We start from the raw sequence: 22,387 nt of genomic DNA, 5'->3' as shown, positions 1-22,387 counted from the left end.
ACTATTCGAGCCGGTTAGGGCTTGGTCGAAGGCAGTCCAACTTAGTCTGAGGTCACCAGGTTTGTAGGTTCATGTTATGAACCAATTTTGTGAATCCGGTTCACCGAGAAGGTGACCAAGTTTGTGACCCGAGCTTGTGACTCAAGCTCAAGTTTGTGATTTCGTTCGCCCGGGCAAGTTTGTGAGGTGACTGGCCAGTGAGGGTGATAAGGTGTCGGTGGGTGTACAAGTGAAGTTCTACGGACTATTATTTGTGGTCGACGGAGTGTCGGCAGGAGATCACGCATGGCACATGAGTTGGCTTTGGAGCCACCTGTATCCTTATTATGTGATGTTACTTTTCTGCTTTTGCTTTACTCTTATTGTGTAACTGTTACGTGAAATTTATGCTTTCGCCCCTGTTTACTTACTAAGCATATAGCTTACCACATTCCTTTTGTTTTCCTTAGCAGGGGCCGACGCGGGGACTTTTGGCTCGTATACTAGTATAGTAAGATTTGCTTGTAATAGTTGAACAGTTAGGATGTTTGTTTTTTGTTTTGGTGGTTTGACTCGATACTTTTGGAGAATGTAATTACCCTTGGGAGAAGTGGGGTCGTCACAATTTACTTTACTTAATCATAAGATTAGTAATCTAGAACAATGAAATAAAGAAATAATTCGTACCTGTGGGCATAGAAATATCTCTTAATTGACTGTGTAATTTACCATCTTATGTCAATTAATCTCATCAAAATAATTACCTCCCTGTGGGGCCGGATAACTATCTCAATGAATTAATTGCAACTTGATATAGATGCCAATTTTTTTTAATTTCTTTAATCACTCAACAATATGTGAAAAAGAAATGCAAAATTTCTCCAAGCACCAATATACTTAAGATGCTGTGGCTACTCCTAAGTATACGGCATTAGAAGAAAAATTGTCAACTAGTCAATATGTTGACTAAAAATTCATAATTTCAATCACCAAACTATATGTGATGAAAAACTTTTCTCATCAAATATTTGAGATGCTGTGGCTATTCCCAAATAGTAATGTAAAAGTGAAATTCTTAACATGGCATTTTGTTATTTATCAATAGTCAAAAAACTTTATATTGACTGAATTTCATTGAATTTTCCTTTCCTTTTATAATCACTCAATCTTGTGTGATTAAAGTTATTTACACCGTATATTTGAGATGCTGTGGCTACTCCCAAATATATGATGTAAGAAAACTTTTAATGAAAATTCATAGAAAATCAGTAGTCAATTTGTTGACCAAAAAATCCTTGATTTTGATCACTAAACCATATGTGATCAAAATTGTCGTACATCAATGTTTGAGATGATATGGCTACTCTCAAACATAAAGTGTACTAGACTTTATAAGGATATCAAAATAGTCAAAAGTCTATATTTTGACAAAAGAATTTCATAATTTCCTTTTTTTTTCTTATATTCATTTTTAACCACCAGCCTTTATGTGATTAAAATACTTCATGTATCAAATAATTGAGATGCAAAACACACTTTATAAAGGAAATTCTCTGAAATTTAAATGTAATCAATCATACTAATGTTGACCTTATAATATGAGATAAATGGACATAAGTGTAGTGCACAAAATACTACATAATTCCAAATAACAATAGAAACATGGAGGCAAACTCATATTGAAATCATACCTTCAGATATTTATATCATAATAAGGTAGCAAAGATTCAATAAACCACTAGATCCATTCATATAAAGTCAACCAATTATCTTGCATAGATTAATATGATATTAATCTTTTGATTGTTGAATATAACAACTCTTTATATGTTTCTCGAATTGTTATATTGTATTGATAATAACAATCAATACATATAACCCTTACAATCACAAATATGTAAGTCCAAGAAACATTCAAATTACTTGCAATCATACCAAATTATTGGAGAAAATCTGGATGAATTGCATAACCAAATAAGGTATCATATGAATGATACATATACATAGGATTAGTCAATAAATTTCAATTATTGAGAAAATAGACCATAGGTCCCATGGCAAATTAAATTCGATTCGTTTAAACTTGATACGAATCTCTAAAACTTTTATCAGATTGCCAATAAACCATGAAATTATAAGCTAAACAACATGGTTAGAGGTTGACTCTAATACCACATGTTACACTAACTATGTACATGTGAATGTACTACGCAGCGGAAATTTAAATATACTTACCTCTAACCATTGTTGTCGAGCACAAGTTGATCTCTTCTTGTATCTTTGATTTCTTCTTGTCTATTCTATCAATATAAAATATGTAGAAGAAGGAAAAGTAGAAAGAGAATTTAGAGTAAGGATCTTCTAACCTATGCCTAACCCAAAAGTGTACAATTAATGGAATACCACAGGCTATTTATAGGATAGGCTAGGGACCCTTACTGGCAAATACAAAAATCCCTAGGGTTTCCTTCCATCAAGGAAATCTTGCCAAAATTCATAACTGAAATTAATATTTTCTGACCAATTGATTGATTAACTGATTGAATAAGATATCAATCAATCACTAACAAATGAAATATACTAATTAATTATTGACAAAATGTCAATCAATTAATCAGGATACCAATCACCAATCATTGCCTAATGGGAGATACCAATTAATTGTCAATCAATTAATTAGAATATCAATCAATCATGTGAGTCATAATTTGCCTCTAAAGGAGGTAAGTCTTACACAGTGATCCCATCAAATTAATTCTGGCCCAAGAATTTAAGACTGACTCCAGAATCAAGACCATGTAATAATACATTTGGTACAAAAACAATCTTTTGTTTTGTAGTCTTAATTAAAAGATCTTGTCTTACTGTTTGAGAATGTGGTGAACTAATCATGGTCTAGTTATATATCATGTCTTGTCATTGCTGCATCAAATGGATTGATGTCAATATGAATTCTCAGCAGCAATGGCAGGCGAATGATTTCAGGACAAGGAGTATTGCATTTGCTTCCGTACTGACTAATGACCTTTTATAGGTTTCATCGTAAGGATGTATTGGACTTGCAGTGGTCCACTGATGGTACATTTCTTATTCCTGGATCTGTTGACAGCACTTGTATCATATGGGATGTGAATAAAGGTAGGGCAGCGAATGTGAGCTGTTATATTATTTGTGCATCAGTTGATAGCTCTTGCGCATATAGTTAGTGAAGAAGCAGAAGAAAATCTGAAGCTGTTAGATGTTCAGACATTGTTCTCAGTAAACCTATTGGTTGATGTTAACCTTTCAGGTTCTGTGCATCAAATTTTAGATGGCCATTCTCATTATGTCCAAGGTGTTGCATGGGATCCATTAGCTAAGTTTTTAGCTTCGCTCAGCTCAGATAGAACCTGTAGGATTTATGTCAACAAGCCATCTAAAACAAAAGGAAATGATAGGATGAACTACATTTGTCAGTATGTCATATCAAGGTTGGAACCACAGACTACAGATGAATCCAAGGTTAGAAATTTCTTCTGCTGGCACATGCCAGAACTAAATCTCTTTTTTTCTTTTCCTTTTTTTAAGAGTCTTATATGTGGTATCAAAATGCAGACAGCTAAAAATCACCTCTTCCATGATGAGACACTGCCATCTTTTTTCCGAAGATTAGCTTGGTCTCCTGATGGATCATTCTTACTTGTGCCTGCAGGTATTGCTTTAATAAGTTGTTATTTTGACATTTCTCTAATAAGTTGCTTTAATAAGTTCTTTTTGTCTCTTGGCATTATCTATCCTCTCCTCTGCACTGCACCTCACCTCTCAGAATTTTTGACATTCTCCTTTATTATTTATTGTTCATTCCCAAACATCAAGGAGAAAGGAGGAATGCCGTACCTTCATTACTTAGTTATATTCAGGAAATATTAGATGGTTTCCTGCATACATGGGGTGCTAGTGAATATTGGACTAAACGTACTTTTATGTTGCTAAATAAACATCTATGCAATCTTTGATCCTTATCTGGAGATATTTTTCATGTGCTTTATGTTAGCAGTGCCGTTGGTGTGGTTGCCATGGAATGAACCATCTTACTCCTGTTCCTATATTTTCTTGTCATTTTTCACTGGAGATTAAGAGGCCAGTTAATGTTTTATGCATTAGAATGCTACTAATGATTTATGTGCTCTATCAGGTTCTTTCAAACATACACCATCTTCTGAATTAGTAAATGCTGCATATATCCTTTCTAGAAATGATCTTGCTAGGTAAGTCTACTCTTCATTTTTATTTTAATCACAAGTATCTTATCAGCTTGTTTCTAGATACGATAGATTAGCATTTTTTCCCCTGTACTCTTGTCCTTCAGATTACATGTGAAATTGCATACTTATTTTGTGAGAACCCCAAACCTTGCATATTTTCTAAGCATTTTGGTTATTTCTCGTTTTCCATTTAAGTGAAGATTTGTTCACTAACCGTTTCAAACGGGAAGGCCTTGTTGTTATGTGCAAATCATGTATGAGATATATATGTAAGTGTATGTGTTAGAAATACGTTTGAGCGCGACAATCGAATTCGGAAAAAAAAAAAAAAGAAAAAATTTTGGAAAAGTGAAGTGGCCAAATCCGGCCGGATTGCCCTACATTTTTGAAAAAAAAAATGTTTCGTCTCGGCCTCATATCCGGCCAGGAATCCGGCCAGAAACTGGCCGGATTCTGACGTGGCACAGCCGGTCAGCACCTTTGACCGGCTGTTTCTTTCCTTCTTATCTTTTTGGTTCACCAAAATATCTCATTTTTCTTCCCTTCTCAACCGTGAGTTTTGAGAGCAAAGAGAGAAAAAAACTCTTCAATCTTCAACTTTGATTTTTGCTTCAATCTTGAAATTTCACCGATAGATTTTGGAACCACTCCATACAAGTGAGCTTCTTGGAAGGTTAAAGCTTTTGGGTGGAGTGATTTTGAGAGGGAAGCTTTGAATTGCTAGTCTTCTTGAGTTTTGAGGTAAGTTGCTAAGAAAGTTGTTATTTTGGTTTACTAATGATATATTAGAGCTTTGTAGTGTTTATATATGCTATATTGTGGAGTATTTCATGGGTTTGAGGAATTTATGATGATTTTCTGATTTATTGAGCATTTTTCTGATTTTATATGATGATCTTGGTTTGGACTTGGACTAGTGGTTTAAATGGTGTTATTGGAAGCTTGTGTACGTTAATTAAGGTTGGTTGCGGAAATTTCCGCTTGTGGGTAAATTTCCGGTTTTTAGGGTTTCAATTTAGGGTTTTCTTGTGGTAGGATTGTGAACTTCTAATTGACTTTAATTGAAGGTTTTGTGACTTAATTGGACTTGTTGTATCGTTTATAAACCGAATTTGTGCTTATGGTTATTGCTTTGTGGCCATGTGTGATGTATGAAATGTATAGAATGAGGCTAGTTAATGTAAATGATGGCTATTGCAAGCAATTTATGGTTTGGAAGGAAGTTTGGCAAACTTAGAGTTTCATTACCCTCAATTCTGCCCGGCCCTATTCACCACAGTTAAAGGCCGAATTAGCTTTGTCTTAAAACATGAAAGTTGTAGGTAATAACATTTTAGAGATGCCTACAAAATTTCGGGTCAATCGGAGTAGTGTAGAGTGAGAAAAGTCGAAAATACCCCTGCTGCCCTGGTTTCATCCGAACTTGGGACTTGCTTCTGTAATTAGCTAATTTGGCTAGGAATACTTCTGAACTGGTTGTTAAGGTCTTCTTATGAAATGTAGCCTGATGTCCTAGCTATCATATGGCTTTGGAATCAATGGATTTGGACCTAGGTATACTGAATTGTAGTTCGTTAACCAGAACGTGGTTTGTCCACCTGTATTTTGCAGTTCTGAACTAGTGTCTTGTATTTTTGACCTAGTTACACTACAAACTGGACTGAGTGACCTCCTACATTGTTGTAGCCCTATCTCTTAGCTTCAAAACGGTGTATTTTGGACCTCTATCCGATAATCGTAGAGCCTTTAGTGCCATTTCCGCAAAATGTTGTCAAGTATTGTTTTATCTAAAAAAAATGTTTCTAGCCTGCTTTTGTATTTATTGTGGTATTTATATGATTGTAAGCCTAGTGAACGGCTTTTGGACATGAGATTATATTATATGACATGTTGGGACTGATTTGAGGAAAATAATGAAGCCATTAATGGCTGGAAAAATAGGTAAACACAAGGGACATGCCGTCCGTTTATTTTCTTGTAAAATGAAAAAGTTAAAGTGATTTTTGGAAATGTATTTTGTATCAAATTGGACGTATGTCCTTGGAAGTATCTTCAGGTCTTTGAATAAGGGTTCAAAGACTAAATTTCTATTCGAACTCGTATATTGTCTTTTGGCAAATAATGGAACCGTTTTATCTTTTGAAAACATGATACCCCTTCCATTTCAAACTTCAAAATGGTCCTTAAGCCTTTCCAACCTATAGAGGTATGAGTTCGAGTTTTATCGGCCATAAGTGCATTGTTTTTAAACAAGATTTTAAATGTGGAAGTTAAAGTATTTTGCCCTCTTTTTCACATGATTTTATCAAGGCTTCGGTCAGTTATTGGCCACTTGAATATATATGCTTTTGAGTCACATAAACAATTCTGAAAGAATGTTTTCTTAGCCTCTCTATCGGAAATTTGAATTGTGTTGAGTTAAGTGTTTCCTCTTAGAGATTTGATAACCTTCTTGGTTTGGGTTGCATTAGGGTTATTCTTGTCTACGGATCCAAGTGCCCTCTTTACACTTTGAAGGTCTTTTATACGTTTACTCGCGAATAGTCGGGTATTTCTTGATTTTATCTAGATCATGTTAGATGGATGGTAATGTGGTCTTTGTGTCATTTTAGGTTTCATTGGTGATTGAGAATTGGGCGTTGTTTTGCGGTTATAGGTGAGTGTTTCTTGTTTGTTATGTTTCCTGATCTTATGGCTTGTTTGAATGATTGATAACGTGTTAAACGCTTTCAATGATTGCTAAAATGATTTTCGAGGCGAGTGTGTACTTTACCGCACTTAGCCTAAATGATTGTGAAATTTTAATGATTGAGCGATTGAAATGTTAATTGTGCATGAATGTAGGCCTTCGGGCTGAACTGGCCATTGCCCCTTGTTACCGGTCGTCTCGAGCCAGTCGGACTCGGTCGAGCGATTAGGAACTTGGGTGAACGATCCGGTATACTCGAGTATTACCCTGTAGGTTGGTGGAGCCTGGCCAAAAGCCAGGGACGGGGTGAATGAAATGAATGAATGAATGAACGAGGGGTTTTACTTATACAAAAATGCATTTTCAAATGATTGAAGGAAGGAGAATGGAAGGAGAATGAATGAATGAATGAATGAACGATTGGCTCCTTGTGAGCCCGTATCCTTTTAATGAATGTGTTTAACGCTTTATTGTACTTGTATCGTGAATTGTTGTTTACATGTATTTGTTTCTCTTGTTGCCTATGTGTACGGAACCTCACTGAGCTTTCCAGCTCATCCCTTTAGTTTTTGTTTTCCTTAGCAGGGGAGGACGTGCGAGGACGGAAGCTACGAATAGATTAGCCGTTTTAGTACTTTGGTTTCTTTTGTAAAGGTTCTCGCCCTAGTGCTTGGCACGGGCTGGTTGTATGGTGAATTGAGAACCTATATTTTGACAGTTGTACTTCCATTGAGACCGTAATGTATATAAATTTACGTTTAAGTTTGGAATTATTGTTATTTCGATTGTTTTGTGGATTTTCTTGCCTTCTCTTATAGCAACTGACTGAGTCCCGGCGAGAGCTGGGCAGACGGTCCGCCGATACCCTGGGGTACGCCCTAGGGAGAAGTGGGGCCGTTACATATTTGGACATTAATCATGGTCATTGATACGTTTTTCATTTAACAGGGCTGTACCTTTTGTTTAACTAAACCTTTTTTTTTTGTCAACGTTTAGACCTGCTTTGACGCTTCCTGGTGCCAGCAAACCTGTTGTGGCAGTGCGGTTCTGCCCTGTGAGATTTAGCTTGCGAGGATTAAAGTCATGTAAATTTTTGTTAAAATCATATTCTAGATCCTTTTCAGTGTACCGTATGGCTTCTATATTTGATGAGAAATCCACTTGGTAATTGTACAGCTGACTTCTTTAGGCTCCCTTATCGCCTTATCTTTGCGCTGGCCACTTTGAACTCTTTATATATCTATGATACGGAGGGTATTGAACCAATAGCAATCCTGGCTGGACTTCATTATGCAGCTATAACTGACATTGCCTGGTACTTTTAGTTGTTCTATTTAGGTTTAGTGCTGCTCTTATCAGCAGCTATGCTGATAGAAGTAAATCCTGAACTTTGGTTGCTTACTGTTTATACTTTTTTGATGTGAACATGTCACGCCCCGAGCCCGCACGTGCCCGTCACACGACATCCGCCGTACTCCCAAGTCCCACTCAGGAATACAAGGCTACATTAACTAATTAAACTTGGCAATACTAAATAATTCAACCAAATAAAGTGCGGCTCGAATTACATATAAAAGGATGTCTACGAATATTCAAGGCGTTCGTACATTTATTCTCCAATTGAAACAACGGAAACAAAAGTAAATAAGATAACACTAGAATTAGCTAGCCTGCCAACTTCTATGCACCTAAACTAATAAAAGTCATCCTCAGGGTCTTCTATGTAGACCAATTCATACTCTTCCGAATCTGCAAAAATGGTAAGAAGTGGGTTGAGCGACACATCGCTCAGTAGGTAATATTTACCCCTCTGTTGGACCATGCACTCTTAATTTTATAGGTACATAAATATATAAGTACAACTCAAATCAAGTGCCTATCATTCCCATCCATAATTTTGGAAGTAACGTTATTTATAAAGCAATCAATAGTAATGAAAGCCAAGCAATTTAAAAGCATTTATCGATAGTTGTACATAAGAAATCGTAAAGTCATACTCATTTCGTCTCAAGTCACAAATCTCTTCATATTCACTCATAAATCAATTCATCCAGATCAGCTCATGACAAGTACATGTAATGACCGGCTACTGAGTACTCAGCCTAGAGATTTTACCCCTTCTAGGTGGGCGACCAATAAGTTCCATGACTACCGATTGGTCTCATTTCATTCTTGGGTCACTCGGCTGGGCTTTATACCAGGCTACCATGACTCTCTCAATTGGTCAATCGGCTGGGCTTTATACCAGGCTACCATGACTTTATTCATTGGTCAATCGGCTGGGCTCTATACCAGGCTACCATGACTTTATTCATTGGTCAATCGGCTGGGCTCTATACCAGGCTACCATGACCTCACCAATCGGCTGGGCTTAATACCAGGCTACCATGGCGATTAAACAGGACTATAGCCCCTACCGTCTATTTCATGACTGCTCTGAGCTTACTTGTCGAAATTCATTTCATATATCGTATACGTAAATCTTTGCTTTCATAAAAGATTCAACTCATTTTGTATATAAGAAACGTATTAAAACATTTCAAATAAGTCACATGGTCCAGTTTTGTATAGTAAAACATAAATATGTAAGCAAAGCATTTAATCAAACCCTTTCGAGTCAACACAACAAAATAGGATTTAAACAAGAATTCCACTTTACACATTTGAAATCTCAGAAGGGTAAGTACCACCTACCTCTGTTTGGCTGCTCGAGTAGAACTACCTTAGGTCCTTGTATTGCACCTATCAAACGCATAGGTTCCCTAATTAGCTGCTATTTCCTATAAATGCACAAATATACAACTTCTAAAAAGAATAAGATTCATACTTAGACCATTAAATGGACCCTAATAGCATCTCCCTCAAGTTGGGCGATTTCTATTTTTGGAAAGTTCCCTAATTTGGGAAGTTTCTAATTGTAGAAAGTTTCTTAATTTGGAAAGTTTCTATTTTTAGAAGTTTCTTAATTTGGAAAGTTCTGCTTTTGTAAAGTTTCCTAATTTTAAAATAAAACAATTATTTATAATCATGCTTATTATTTTGACTGTTATCTTACTATACATATTTATAATTAATGATTATTTATTATTATATTATTATCGTCCTTGTCGCCGCTACTTTATTTTATTACCACTTATATATATATTTATCAGTTATTATTACCTTTTACTTTATTCCTAACTTTTGTGCACGTGTAGGTGTTATTATTATTTATATATGTGCATATATATTTATAAATATATCGATTTATTATTATAATTATTGTCTTAATTTATTACACTTGTATTTACATATTTATATTTTCGTTTACATCCTTTATTTGTTCCATCCATATTATTATTACTATTATTATTATTGTTATTTTAAGCGCTTTGTTCAACAATCTAGAGCTCCTCTTACATTGTATAACTTAATCTAATAAGGCCAGGTTAAAATGTTTTAGATTTCCATTTAAGTACTTTAGACTTAATTACTAAAGTAATAGCTTACATAACTAACCCCCAACTCTAGTAATTATATTAAATTGGGTCCTCGATTTTAATATTCCCAATACACTATAAAAATGGACTAATTATATTTAAAATCTGTTTACTGAGTTTTATATTGTAGTTTGGTCCAAGTTTAAATTGCTCCCTTTCTACTTACTTACTTTTATTTTTATTATTATTATTGTTACTATTATTTTATTTTAATTCTTGGTGGGGCCCATGGTTGGCCCTTTGGCCAACCATGTTTGACCATGGTCGCCAGAGAGCCTGGCGACCCAAGTTCTTCAATTGGTTGGCCCTTGGCCTTACCTGCATCCATTGTCGCCAGCAAGTGCTGGCGACATTGTCTAATATTTTTTTTTTTTTTTTATTCTTAGCCTTGGGTTGGCCTTTCGGCCAACCCTTGTAATTCCTTTTCCCTGCGGCAGTGCTTGTCCAAAACAGAGCAGCCGCCGCTGCTCCTCTTCCTTTTTTTTTTTTCGTTTTCTTTTCCTCAACAAATTTGGGTCATCTACTCACCAACGACCAAGATCTAACACCCTATTTCCACTAATCCAATATGAATCCTTCTAAATTCCGTATAAGAACATATATATCTACATATGTGTAACAACATCACAAATCCATAAATCTCCTAAAATAATCAATACATCTACTAAAACTTAAAAAGAGAAGATTACTTGTGTGAAGTCGGGACTTACAAGTTTAGGTGCCTAGTTGTCGGATCGATTGATGGTGACGCCTTCTTCTCCTTCTCTCCTCTCTGACGGCTCTTGCTCTAGGGCAGACGAAAGAAAGTAAGGCTAGGGTTATTTTTTTTTCTGTCTAGGATCTTAGTAAAATTCTAACCCTAGCAATACTTACTAATAGGTGGCTTGGGCCAGAGTTTTACTTTATTAGAGCCCATTAGCCCATCCTACAGTTACTCCATTTTCTTTTTCCTTTACCCAGCAAATTTTATCTTTTTAATTAATTGAGAAAATAAAATAGAATAATAACATCGGTGCCAAAAATCGTGGGTTTTACATTCTACCCCCCTTACAAAAAGTTTCGTCCCCGAAACTTACGTACCTTGATCGAATAGATATGGATACTTATTCCGCATGTCCTCTTCTAACTCCCATGTTGCCTCTCGTGGTGTATGGTTCGTCCATTGCACCTTGACGTAGGGTATGGTCCTTCTCCTTAGGACTTGATCCTTTCGGTCAACGATCCTTAGAGGAACTTCCTCCACTGATAAGTTCCCTTTCACCTCGACGGGTTGGTCCTCCACAATATGACTCGGGTCTGACACATACTTCCTTAATTGGGAGACATGGAACACGTTATGTATCCTTGACAAAGCAGGTGGGAGAGCTAGTCGGTACGCTAGCGGTCCTACTCTATCCAGTATTTCATAAGGTCCCACATACCTCGGACTTAACTTACCACTTCGTCCAAATCTCATTACTCCCTTGGTAGGGGACACTTTCAAGTACACTTTTTCTCCCGGTCGGAACTCTAAAGGTCTCCTTTTTGAATCTGCCCAACTTTTATTTCGGTCTTGAGCTACTTTCAACCTTTCCCGAATGATCTTAATTTTCTCCAGAGTTCGCTCCACCAAGTCAGGACCAGTGATCTGTTTCTCGCCTACTTCATCCCAATATAAGGGGGATCTACACTTCCGTCCATACAATGCCTCAAATGGTGCCATGCCTATACTACTATGATAGCTATTATTGTACGAGAACTCCATTAGCTTTACCAACCTGTCCCAACTATCCGAGAAGTCTAGGGCACAGGCTCTGAGCATGTCTTCTAGAGTCTGTATGGTTCTCTCCGACTGTCCATCCGTTTGAGGGTGGAAGGCTGTACTTAACCTTAAATCAGTCCCCATAACTTCTTGGTAAGTTGACCAAAATCTGGACGTGAACCTAGGGTCTCGATCAGACACTATACTCACTGGGACCCCATGAAGGCATACGATTTCTTCCATATACATCTCTACCAACCTCTCCATTGATATCCCATTCGACAGTGGTAGAAAATGGGCCGACTTCGTTAATCGATCGACTATAACCCAAATGGCATCATTATTTCTAATGGTGCGGGGCAACCCCACTACAAAATCCATCGTCACATGTTCCCACTTCCATTGGGGAATCTCTAGGGGTTGCAACAAGCCGGCAGGTCTTTGATGCTCGGCCTTCACTTGTTGGCACACCAGACATTTCACCACATAATCGGCTATATCTCGTTTCATCCCATTCCACCAATAATTGCCCTTCAGATCTCGATACATTTTGGTTCCACCAGGGTGGATCGAGAACCTCGAATTATGTGCCTCTTTTAGCAATTCCTGTTTTAATCCCTCATCCCTTGGCACACACAACCTACCATCCTTCCACAAACTCCCATCGTCTCTCAATTTAAACCCATCAAAGGGCTCCAATTCCAGTTTTTCCTTGATTTTTGCGAGCCCGGCATCCGAGTGCTGCGCCTCCTTAATCCTATCTATCAAGATAGGTGCGACTACCAGGGCAGCTAGCACTTGGGCTGTGGAGTCTACCATCTCCACCTCAAAATTTTTCATCTGATCCTCTGCCGTGGGCTCTCTTAACCCTCTCGATTTCCTACTAAGGGCGTCTGCTACCTTATTTGCCTTGCCCGGATGGTAGTTGATTGTCAAATCGTAGTCCTTAATTAATTCTAACCACCTCCTCTGCCTCATGTTCAATTCCCTTTGAGTGAACAAATACTTGAGGCTCTTGTGATCGGTAAACACCTCACATTGTACACCATACAAGTAATGCCTCCATATTTTTAGTGCGAACACTACTGCCGCTAACTCCAAATCATGTGTTGGATAATTCTGCTCATAAGTTTTCAATTGGCGGGAAGCATACGCAATCACTCTACCATTTTGCATCAATACGCATCCTAAACCATTTTTAGAAGCATCACTGTATATCACAAATCCCTCCGGTCCAGATGGCAGGGTGAGTACTGGGGCTGACACTAGTTTCTCCTTTAACTTCTGAAAACTTGATTCACACTTATCTGTCCATTCGAACTTCGCTCTCTTCTGAGTTAACCTAGTGAGAGGCGTAGCAATGGTGGAGAATCCTTCCACAAATTTCTGATAATATCCAGCCAATCCTAAGAAACTCCTCACCTCGGTTACAGTAGTGGGTCGTGGCCAGTCCACAATCGCCTCTACCTTCTTTGGATCGACCGATACCCCTTGACCTGATATCACATGACCTAAAAACGGCACACTTTTCAACCAAAACTCACATTTACTGAATTTAGCATACAGTTTCTCTCTCCTGAGTATCTCTAGGACTTCTCTAAGGTGGGCAGCATGAGTTTCCTCATTTGGAGAGTACACCAAAATGTCATCAATAAATACTACCACAAAACGGTCCAACTGTGGTTTAAATACCCGATTCATCATATCCATAAAGGCCGCCGGAGCGTTAGTTAATCCAAAGGGCATGACCAAAAACTCATAGTGCCCGTACCTTGTACGAAATGCACTTTTTTGGATGTCTTCAGCCTTAATCTTCAATTGATGGTATCCCGACCTCAGATCTATCTTAGAGAATATCTTAGCTCCCTTCAACTGGTCAAAAAGATCATCTATTCTTGGAAGGGGGTATCTGTTCTTTATTGTGACTCGATTCAATTCCCTATAATCGATACACAGTCTTAGACTACCGTCCTTTTTCCTTACAAAGAGTACCGGCGCACCCCACGGAGAAACACTAGGTCTAATGAATTTCTTGTCCAACAATTCTTGTAGTTGTTCCTTGAGTTCCTTTAATTCCGCCGGTGCCATCCTATAAGGGGCCTTGGATATGGGATTCGCCTCAGGCACAACGTTTATTTCAAATTCTATTTCCCTATCCGGAGGTAGACCAGGAAGGTCTTCCGGGAACACGTCAGGGAAGTCTTTCACCACTGGAATTTTTCCTAAAGACATCTCCTCCATCTTCATATCCACGACATAAGCCAAGTAGGCCTCACAACCTTTTCTTATTGCCCTATATGCCTGCATGGCCGACAGGAGAGGTAATCGACGAACCCTCTTATTATCAACATTTCCTTTGTATGAAAAATCCTCCTCATCTGGTTTCATAAATAATACCCTCTTCTTCCTACAATCAATTTGTGCAAAGTGTCTAGCTAACCAATCCATTCCCAGGATAACGTCAAAGTCACTCATGTTTATTTGGATTAGATCCACTTCTAATTTCTTGTCCTCCAATTCTACACTACAGTTCGGATACCTAGTATGAGACACTAAGATTTTATCTCCTGGAGCAGCTACTCGGTAGGGGTGGTCCATCTATTCAGGGGGCATGCGCAAGTATTTTGCAAATTTCTTAGCGACAAAAGAATGACTAGCTCCACAATCAAATAGCACGTATGCAGGTACAGAATTAATTAGAAGAGTACCTGTGACCACATCGCCTGACACTCCCGCCTCAACGTCGGTCATTGCATGCACCCTCGCGTTAATCTTTGGCTTCTTATCCGGGGGATTGTTACCCTTATCTCCTCCTACCTTCTTACTTGGACAATCCACAGCTCTATGGCCCTGCTGTCCACATTCAAAACAAGCTCCAGTCCTCATCCGGCATTCCCCTCGATGTATCTTCCCACACGTCTTACACGGAGGTAAAGTCGTTTTAAATCGGCATTCTCCCCGGTGCATCTTCCCGCAAGTTTTGCATGCAGGAAAGGTATTTCCCCCAGTTGCCTTTGGTGGTGGCCTATGACTTTTCCTAATCAAGCGGAATCGTCCGCCGGGCTTCAGTGCTCCCGACACCGTAAGTTCATTTTCTGTTCTAGGCCTTTTATTCCTACCCTCTTCGTCCAATCTTTTGCAATCAGCCTCCGCCTTAACACTGGCGTCCAGTACATCATTAAACGTAGGGGTATAAGTGGTGTTCACCCTAGTTTGAATCCTACTCAACAACCCCCGTATAAACTTATACTTCTTCAATTCCACATCCGCCATGGTCGACGGCACGAACCTTCCCAGTGCCGTGAACTTATTCGAATATTGCACCACAGACATTCCCGGTGCCTGTTTCAGATTTTCAAACTGATCTATTTTCTGCATCCTCACGGCAGGTGGGAAAAAGTATTTCAGGAACTCCTCTCTAAATTTTGTCCAACTTACTGGTGGGACGATGGTAGGTTCCAGAGTTGCCCACCACTTATTGGCCTCCCCTACCAAAAAGGGTTTGACAATTAGGTGTTTCATCTCTTCCGGCACTTGCAACAGTGCGAAATTATTTTCTATTTCATCTAACCATTTTTCTGCCAAGTCTGGATCAGGGGTTCCATCAAAGGTGGGGACATGGACCCTTTTCATCTTCTCATAGTAGGATTGGGTTCCCCCTTGTCCATGACCCTGGGTTTGGACAGTCTGGACTTGCGCTAGCTGTGATTGGGCTTGTAGTGCTTGGGCTACTCCAGTTTGGGCAGTCACTAATTCTATCGGTAGCATCATGTAGGGTTGCTGCCCGCTTGAACCGGCCCCCTGATAACCAGTATCCTGAACATTATTTTGTTGATACGGTTCTTGGTTGTAACTACCCTGGACGTTCTCGCCATTAGGGCTGCCATAGCGATTCCCGCCGCGCCTAGTTCTTGGTGCCATTTCCTAAATCACACAAATGAGCCCCATACCAAGTGAGTCTTTTACCCCTATATATCATTATGCATACATGTATACACATACATAGATACCCAAGAAAACACTTTTAACGCTGTTAAGACAGTCCGTCTAGGGTTACCTACTCGCATACTTTACGCGTACTACCCTTAAATCAATAGGGCGGAAGATCACATGAACAAGTTATGATGCCAATTAATTTCATAATAACACATAAAAAAAATGTATATATATTTAAATAGGAGGTTTCATTCGCTACTCCGAACGAGAAGAACAATCGACCCCCTTAAACAGCGGTCAAATAATCCAACTATTTCCAAAAGAAAATGTCCTACAACCTAGCGTCCAAACTATCTAGTTATAGCCTACGACCGGCTAGAGGACTAATCTACGCGAACAATCGCTAATCAACCTACCAACGCTTTGGACTAATATTTCATAACACTACTAAAATGAGTGGTTCGCCAAATGAAACCCCTCTCAGACCAACTCCACTACTCATCAACTGGTGGGTCCGCATCCACAATAGCTCCATCTCCCACGCCCTCTCCAGCACCGTCCTGGTCCTCAACTCCATCTTCCCCCTCTTGATTTTCCAGGGGCATGTCCTCAGGGTCCTCCTCGGGGTCATCCTCTATCTCTGCATCACTATCAGGCCACAGGTGATCCCACCCAGGCATCTGCGGTGCAAGGGGCTGGTGGTCAGCTATCCAGTTCATCACGCGTTGCCTTTTCTCTCCATATTTCACCGCTAGGGTTTCGTACGCCTCCTGTCTATGCTGGAGTAGGGAAGCTACTTCTTCAAACCCTTCATTATACATATCAGCTAGTCCCTTCTGTACTTCCATATCTGCTTTCAGCTTAATGACCTCTTCCCGCAGACGGAGGGCCTCTCCCCGCCAGCCTTCCATGTCCTGTCTCATGTGCTCCCTCGACACTATCAGCGACGAGATCTCTTGCCTTTGATCAGCTATTCGGTCACTCAACGCATAAGCCTTCCTAGCTCCGTCCGTGGCTCTCTCTAACTCTTCTAGGAAACTGTCCCTGTAAAATCTCTGTCTCTTCTTAAGACGAGCCACGTCACATCCTGTCAAATGGACTGGGCAATCGCAATGCTCCTGCTCCCCGTGCACTGGTTCGGCCATCTCCTATAATACCAAATGGAATACCATCAGTGCTGCTTCCCCCCTCTTACAGTACACGGATTTTCTCAAACCTACTTCACTACTTACATTACTTAATTTTTGAATTATTTGATCTTATGGTCTTATCTCGAACCTAGGCTTTGATACCACTAAAAATGTCACGCCCCGAGCCCGCACGTGCCCGTCACACGACATCCGCCGTACTCCCAAGTCCCACTCAGGAATACAAGGCTACATTAACTAATTAAACTTGGCAATACTAAATAATTCAACCAAATAAAGTGCGGCTCGAATTACATATAAAAGGATGTCTACGAATATTCAAGGCGTTCGTACATTTATTCTCCAATTGAAACAACGGAAACAAAAGTAAATAAGATAACACTAGAATTAGCTAGCCTGCCAACTTCTATGCACCTAAACTAATAAAAGTCATCCTCAGGGTCTTCTATGTAGACCAATTCATACTCTTCCGAATCTGCAAAAATGGTAAGAAGTGGGTTGAGCGACACATCGCTCAGTAGGTAATATTTACCCCTCTGTTGGACCATGCACTCTTAATTTTATAGGTACATAAATATATAAGTACAACTCAAATCAAGTGCCTATCATTCCCATCCATAATTTTGGAAGTAACGTTATTTATAAAGCAATCAATAGTAATGAAAGCCAAGCAATTTAAAAGCATTTATCGATAGTTGTACATAAGAAATCGTAAAGTCATACTCATTTCGTCTCAAGTCACAAATCTCTTCATATTCACTCATAAATCAATTCATCCAGATCAGCTCATGACAAGTACATGTAATGACCGGCTACTGAGTACTCAGCCTAGAGATTTTACCCCTTCTAGGTGGGCGACCAATAAGTTCCATGACTACCGATTGGTCTCAATTCATTCTTGGGTCACTCGGCTGGGCTTTATACCAGGCTACCATGACTCTCTCAATTGGTCAATCGGCTGGGCTTTATACCAGGCTACCATGACTTTATTCATTGGTCAATCGGCTGGGCTCTATACCAGGCTACCATGACTTTATTCATTGGTCAATCGGCTGGGCTCTATACCAGGCTACCATGACCTCACCAATCGGCTGGGCTTAATACCAGGCTACCATGGCGATTAAACAGGACTATAGCCCCTACCGTCTATTTCATGACTGCTCTGAGCTTACTTGTCGAAATTCATTTCATATATCGTATACGTAAATCTTTGCTTTCATAAAAGATTCAACTCATTTTGTATATAAGAAACGTATTAAAACATTTCAAATAAGTCACATGGTCCAGTTTTGTATAGTAAAACATAAATATGTAAGCAAAGCATTTAATCAAACCCCTTTCGAGTCAACACAACAAAATAGGATTTAAACAAGAATTCCACTTTACACATTTGAAATCTCAGAAGGGTAAGTACCACCTACCTCTGTTTGGCTGCTCGAGTAGAACTACCTTAGGTCCTTGTATTGCACCTATCAAACGCATAGGTTCCCTAATTAGCTGCTATTTCCTATAAATGCACAAATATACAACTTCTAAAAAGAATAAGATTCATACTTAGACCATTAAATGGACCCTAATAGCATCTCCCTCAAGTTGGGCGATTTCTATTTTTGGAAAGTTCCCTAATTTGGGAAGTTTCTAATTGTAGAAAGTTTCTTAATTTGGAAAGTTTCTATTTTTAGAAGTTTCTTAATTTGGAAAGTTCTGCTTTTGTAAAGTTTCCTAATTTTAAAATAAAACAATTATTTATAATCATGCTTATTATTTTGACTGTTATCTTACTATACATATTTATAATTAATGATTATTTATTATTATATTATTATCGTCCTTGTCGCCGCTACTTTATTTTATTACCAATTATATATATATTTATCAGTTATTATTACCTTTTACTTTATTCCTAACTTTTGTGCACGTGTAGGTGTTATTATTATTTATATATGTGCATATATATTTATAAATATATCGATTTATTATTATAATTATTGTCTTAATTTATTACACTTGTATTTACATATTTATATTTTCGTTTACATCCTTTATTTGTTCCATCCATATTATTATTACTATTATTATTATTGTTATTTTAAGCGCTTTGTTCAACAATCTAGAGCTCCTCTTACATTGTATAACTTAATCTAATAAGGCCAGGTTAAAATGTTTTAGATTTCCATTTAAGTACTTTAGACTTAATTACTAAAGTAATAGCTTACATAACTAACCCCCAACTCTAGTAATTATATTAAATTGGGTCCTCGATTTTAATATTCCCAATACACTATAAAAATGGACTAATTATATTTAAAATCTGTTTACTGAGTTTTATATTGTAGTTTGGTCCAAGTTTAAATTGCTCCCTTTCTACTTACTTACTTTTATTTTTATTATTATTATTGTTACTATTATTTTATTTTAATTCTTGGTGGGGCCCATGGTTGGCCCTTTGGCCAACCATGTTTGACCATGGTCGCCAGAGAGCCTGGCGACCCAAGTTCTTCAATTGGTTGGCCCTTGGCCTTACCTGCATCCATTGTCGCCAGCAAGTGCTGGCGACATTGTCTAATATTTTTTTTTTTTTTTATTCTTAGCCTTGGACCCTTGTAATTCCTTTTCCCTGCGGCAGTGCTTGCCCAAAACAGAGCAGCCGCCGCTGCTCCTCTTCCTTTTTTTTTTTTTTCGTTTTCTTTTCCTCAACAAATTTGGGTCATCTACTCACCAACGACCAAGATCTAACACCCTATTTCCACTAATCCAATATGAATCCTTCTAAATTCCGTATAAGAACATATATATCTACATATGTGTAACAACATCACAAATCCATAAATCTCCTAAAATAATCAATACATCTACTAAAACTTAAAAAGAGAAGATTACTTGTGTGAAGTCGGGACTTACAAGTTTAGGTGCCTAGTTGTCGGATCGATTGATGGTGACGCCTTCTTCTCCTTCTCTCCTCTCTGACGGCTCTTGCTCTAGGGCAGACGAAAGAAAGTAAGGCTAGGGTTATTTTTTTTTCTGTCTAGGATCTTAGTAAAATTCTAACCCTAGCAATACTTACTAATAGGTGGCTTGGGCCAGAGTTTTACTTTATTAGAGCCCATTAGCCCATCCTACAGTTACTCCATTTTCTTTTTCCTTTACCCAGCAAATTTTATCTTTTTAATTAATTGAGAAAATAAAATAGAATAATAACATCGGTGCCAAAAATCGTGGGTTTTACAGAACAGGTCACCAAATGGCAAATATTTGGCATTGTCCTCACAAGATGGCTATTGTACTCTCCTAGAATTTCAAAATCAGGAGCTGGGATCATCGGTCCCTGTTTCAGGTTTATTTTTGAACTTATACTGACAAATGCATCTCACAAAGTCTTCCAATCATGATTGTCATTTTCTGATCAGCCATGATTCATCTTGCAGAAGAGAGAAACATCGTGGATGACCGTAAAACTCTGCAGCAGGCGCAAGGGGCTTCTTTCACAAAAACTGAGCCTGACAACAGCCTTGATGGTGCAGAAAGTGAGAAGGCTGAAGCTCATAATGACGAAAAGCAAGCTTCCACAGCTACATTGGCCACTCCCACAGCAAATAAGCCAGCCAAAAGGCGTATAACTCCTATTGTCATTGACTGACTGTAATGTTCCTATCTGTATAGAATGACACCCTTCTTTTCCATTTTTCCTCTTCTGCGTTTTTGGGTGTGGAAGGGTTGTGGATGGGTGGTGAGTGGAAGAGCAAAAGTAGCAATAGTTAATGTAATAGGTATCTAGACAGCTTCTCATGAAGTTAGCCAAATTGCCACTGTTTAAAAAAGAAACAGATTTGCAGTTATGTGGTATATTCCGCTTGTAGCATGTACAGGAGTCATCTACACTTCGCGTTGCGTAATTGAGGACTCCATCATTGTTTGCAAAAGATATGCTACACTTAAACTCTCCCAAGTATTTTGTGCCAGCATGAGTGGGAATTTGATTCATGTGGTAGTTCGTGCTTTTCGAACCTTTGACCTTCTTCTTATACTTTTCTTTTCTCTTACTTTGTTCCAACGTCTTTCTTCTTTTTGACCTGGTTGATTAGAAATTTCAATGAGTTGAATTGTTTATCCCTTTGGTGTGTATTCTTTTTGCAATATCTTGAACACAATAAACCTGTGAAAAATGACAAGAAATTTTTTAGGAAAACAATAATGCCACTCTTTAATTTCGTATTTCTTTTGTACTATTACCCAAAATTTTAGACGAAGAATTGTAACATGTAAATTTACAAGAAGTAAATCCTTGGAATCACCTAACAGCATAAACTGGACTAACTAGGACAAGGGTCTCATTGAGTAGTTCGTCTAAGAAAATTTCGTCAACAAATGAAAAAGGAAATTAGATATTGAACGAAGGAAAAGGAAGTGTGGGAATGGAAACTTGTCCATCGATAGTGGAAATTGAACGAAGGATTCCAAAAACTGCGACAAGATTTCCTTTCCATAGTATGGTAAGTCGGTTCTCCACTTTTTGGCAACCTGCAGTGTCTGCTGCAGTTTCCCATATTGCACCATTCAGATCCCTATATAATCTCAGTTGGAGTCAAGAATCAATCATTCTTCAAGCAAGAGACGATTGAAGTTCAGTTTCTTTGGAAGTCAAGAATCAATCTTCGGGCAAATCCATAATCGAAGTTCACTTTCTTGGATTTCCATCTTCCAGGGGGAAGGAAAGTGCTTCATGGAAGACATGGACTGCAACAACAATCCCAGTTGGAAAGAATCATCTTATGGCCGTGATGATGATGATGATGAAGCAGAAGAATCATGTTATCGTCTTCTCCTGATTGGCTTTTGCATGTTCACAACTTGGATAGCAGTAAACGCTGCGATAATGGGAGCCACCAACTGCATTCAGTTGGCTAGCCAGGAGCCTGTTGGCAGTTCTGGGCGGGCATACCACATTGGCTTTGCCGCTTATATGATTCCCATTGGCGTAATTTATCTTGTTATATGTGCTGCTTTTCTTTTTGTGCTTCTTGCTGATTGCTTGTGCTTCTTGCTGATTGCTTCTCAATGTTAGAGAGAATTTTCATCGGAGGCAAGGCAGTAAAATCATCCCCGTCCTCTTTTTGTCCCGATGAGGACTCCGACATTGAAAAGGGCGTTCAAAGTGAAGAAAACATCAAGAA

At 38.5% G+C, this 22,387-nt stretch overlaps 1 protein-coding gene across 1 annotated transcript in view; it reads left to right on the top strand.

Moving 5' to 3' along the window:
• Positions 1-21,162, top strand: part of LOC113714015 (chromatin assembly factor 1 subunit FAS2-like) — a 126,799-nt gene extending 105,637 nt beyond the window's left edge. The window contains exons 3-10 of the mRNA XM_072057938.1: positions 3,014-3,117; positions 3,269-3,480; positions 3,574-3,670; positions 4,154-4,226; positions 7,909-7,997; positions 8,089-8,227; positions 20,450-20,550; positions 20,642-21,162. Of these exons, the coding sequence (XP_071914039.1) occupies positions 3,014-3,117; positions 3,269-3,480; positions 3,574-3,670; positions 4,154-4,226; positions 7,909-7,997; positions 8,089-8,227; positions 20,450-20,550; positions 20,642-20,853 (1,027 nt within the window). The 3' untranslated portion in view covers positions 20,854-21,162. The remainder of the gene's footprint in view (positions 1-3,013; positions 3,118-3,268; positions 3,481-3,573; positions 3,671-4,153; positions 4,227-7,908; positions 7,998-8,088; positions 8,228-20,449; positions 20,551-20,641) is intronic.
• The last annotated feature ends 1,225 nt before the right edge of the window (positions 21,163-22,387 follow it).

Source organism: Coffea arabica, chromosome 7c (assembly GCF_036785885.1).
Source record: "Coffea arabica cultivar ET-39 chromosome 7c, Coffea Arabica ET-39 HiFi, whole genome shotgun sequence".
Lineage (NCBI taxonomy): Eukaryota > Viridiplantae > Streptophyta > Magnoliopsida > Gentianales > Rubiaceae > Coffea > Coffea arabica.
The sequence above is the reverse complement of the archived record's forward strand: the minus strand, read 5'-3'. Positions and strand labels throughout refer to the sequence as shown.